Source organism: Solanum tuberosum, unplaced genomic scaffold, assembly GCF_000226075.1.
Source record: "Solanum tuberosum cultivar DM 1-3 516 R44 unplaced genomic scaffold, SolTub_3.0 scf00166, whole genome shotgun sequence".
In the NCBI taxonomy this organism is placed as follows: domain Eukaryota; kingdom Viridiplantae; phylum Streptophyta; class Magnoliopsida; order Solanales; family Solanaceae; genus Solanum; species Solanum tuberosum.
In genome coordinates this window covers 183,772-185,713 of record NW_006239094.1, presented here as the reverse complement: position 1 = coordinate 185,713, position 1,942 = coordinate 183,772, and the positions used below count along the sequence as shown (strand labels likewise).

The 1,942-nt window shown below is 33.2% G+C and overlaps 1 protein-coding gene across 1 annotated transcript; it reads left to right on the top strand.

Moving 5' to 3' along the window:
- The first annotated feature begins 33 nt into the window (after window positions 1-33).
- LOC102581326 (uncharacterized) lies at window positions 34-1,936 on the top strand. The gene is made up of 2 exons (XM_015311630.1): window positions 34-612; window positions 1,388-1,936. Exons 1-2 carry the CDS (start codon window positions 344-346, stop codon window positions 1,605-1,607), a joined length of 489 nt encoding a protein of 162 aa, XP_015167116.1. The 5' UTR covers window positions 34-343; the 3' UTR covers window positions 1,608-1,936.
- Window positions 1,937-1,942: the final 6 nt, after the last annotated feature.

The window sequence follows — 1,942 nt, the reverse complement described above, 5'->3', positions numbered from 1 at the left end:
GTTAGAGTTACTAAAATGTAGTATATAAGTTGATTTTTTATTTCGTCTCTTTTACCAGTATACTTACTTTGTTTTAATAGTTCTCCTGGTTGTTTTGTTTGAACAACTATTCCAAGTATGATTCTAGATCTATGTTTGGAATAGTGATGAGATTATTTTATTTATAGAAGTGTTTATATATTTATCTGCTAACTAGATTAACACGTTTTTTTCTTAAATTTCAGAGGGATCTTGTTCTTGAAGTGATATATCAACTAACTATCTATTCTTGTTATAATTAGATCAATCATGATTCAATCATTATGATATTACTTCATCCACATTTAACTTTGAAATTGCAGATATGGCACCTAGGGGGGGTGGACGTTGTAGATATTCTGGAAAAAGGACAGAAGATCCAGTGGCATCTCCTCTAATGTCGAGTTTCGCACGTGATCAAGCATCATCATTGCCTGAACTGCCAACACCAGTTACGCCAGATTCAGTTGTAGTCAACATATCGGGACCATCTTCATCTGTGGGGATCGAAATACCAAGGAATGACATTGTATCCACAACTTTGTCAAATACAACTGATGGTACCCGCATCCCAATTGAAATCGTCATGGGACGGTAAGTGTACAATATTGTTTCGTTTACATTGTTTTTCTACATGCAAGAAAATAAGATATGTTGATTTTCTTCCATACTTTTTTTTTATAAATGTTTACAAGTTCTGTTGATTTTCTTAAATTGCATTAGTGGGGAATGAATTACAAATTGAGGTGTTTTTAAATCAATCCAAAAAATCATTCTTGAAGAAAGTAGCTTGTTCACTAATGTCTACACTTCTCTTATATAAGAAGCAATAGTTGAATGTGGCAACATCATATGGTAAGGAATTTATAGAACGGGGCAACAAAATTCCCCATGTGCAGTTCCCCAGAACTTTTGCTCTTGACCTACATGTTCAGATTGTGTGGCAAATTTATTGTTTACTTTGTTTTTATTGGTGTGTATGGTGTGACATTTCTTTGATATCAACAATCCTCATTCCCTGAAGTTTTTCTTATCTTTGCAGTATATCATTAGATTTCATACTAGAACTTTTTTTTACTTGTTCTAGATTAAGCTTAGATCTGAATCATGTATTGAATCCGAGCTCAGTATCGGCTCCTCCCAGCTAGTCATTTCAAGATATGATAATGACAGGATTTTATAATTTATATCTAATCCTTGTCTCTTTGATAACACTTTCATATGTGTCATATGTTTCTTCCTTACTGCCTCGACCTCTTTAAGATCTTATATTGTCGCTAAAGAAACTGATAATACACTCTAGACACTGCTTGATGTTTATAAATAAAATTGAGTATTGAAATAATTACTTGTTATATATATATACAAGTTTGGAGCCAAGTAACAATGTATCTCGGGCGATCACAAAAATCTTTAAGGAAAAATTGGATCCTGAAGGACATGATTGGAAGTCAGTTACACCAGAGATTAAGGACTTCTACTGGGAGGAGTTTAAGGTAAACCATACTACCTGGGTTTTTTTTGTAACTATTGATTTTGTTACGAAAGTAAAACCATACAGCTCAAACAAGAACAAAATAAAAACATAGTTGATGAAATAGAAACACTACAACTAGCTAAAAGATAAACTTAGGTTGCTTCATCTGCTACATCTAGAACAAGAGAAAATATTTAGGGATACAAGTTCATAGTTTCTAACAATGCAGTCAATTTCCTATTGTTATTACTCTTTTGAAACACCTCTTGGATAACTTGTCTAACTAAACTTCAGGTCGTCTTTGTGTGCCTTTGAAAACACATGGATTCCTTTCAATTCAAATATGGTATACATTACCAGCCTAGAAAGTTCTATATATATCTGCTTTGGGACTCTTTCCTTTCATTAAGTTACTCACCCATTCTACTTCATCCCTCCTTCCCATAG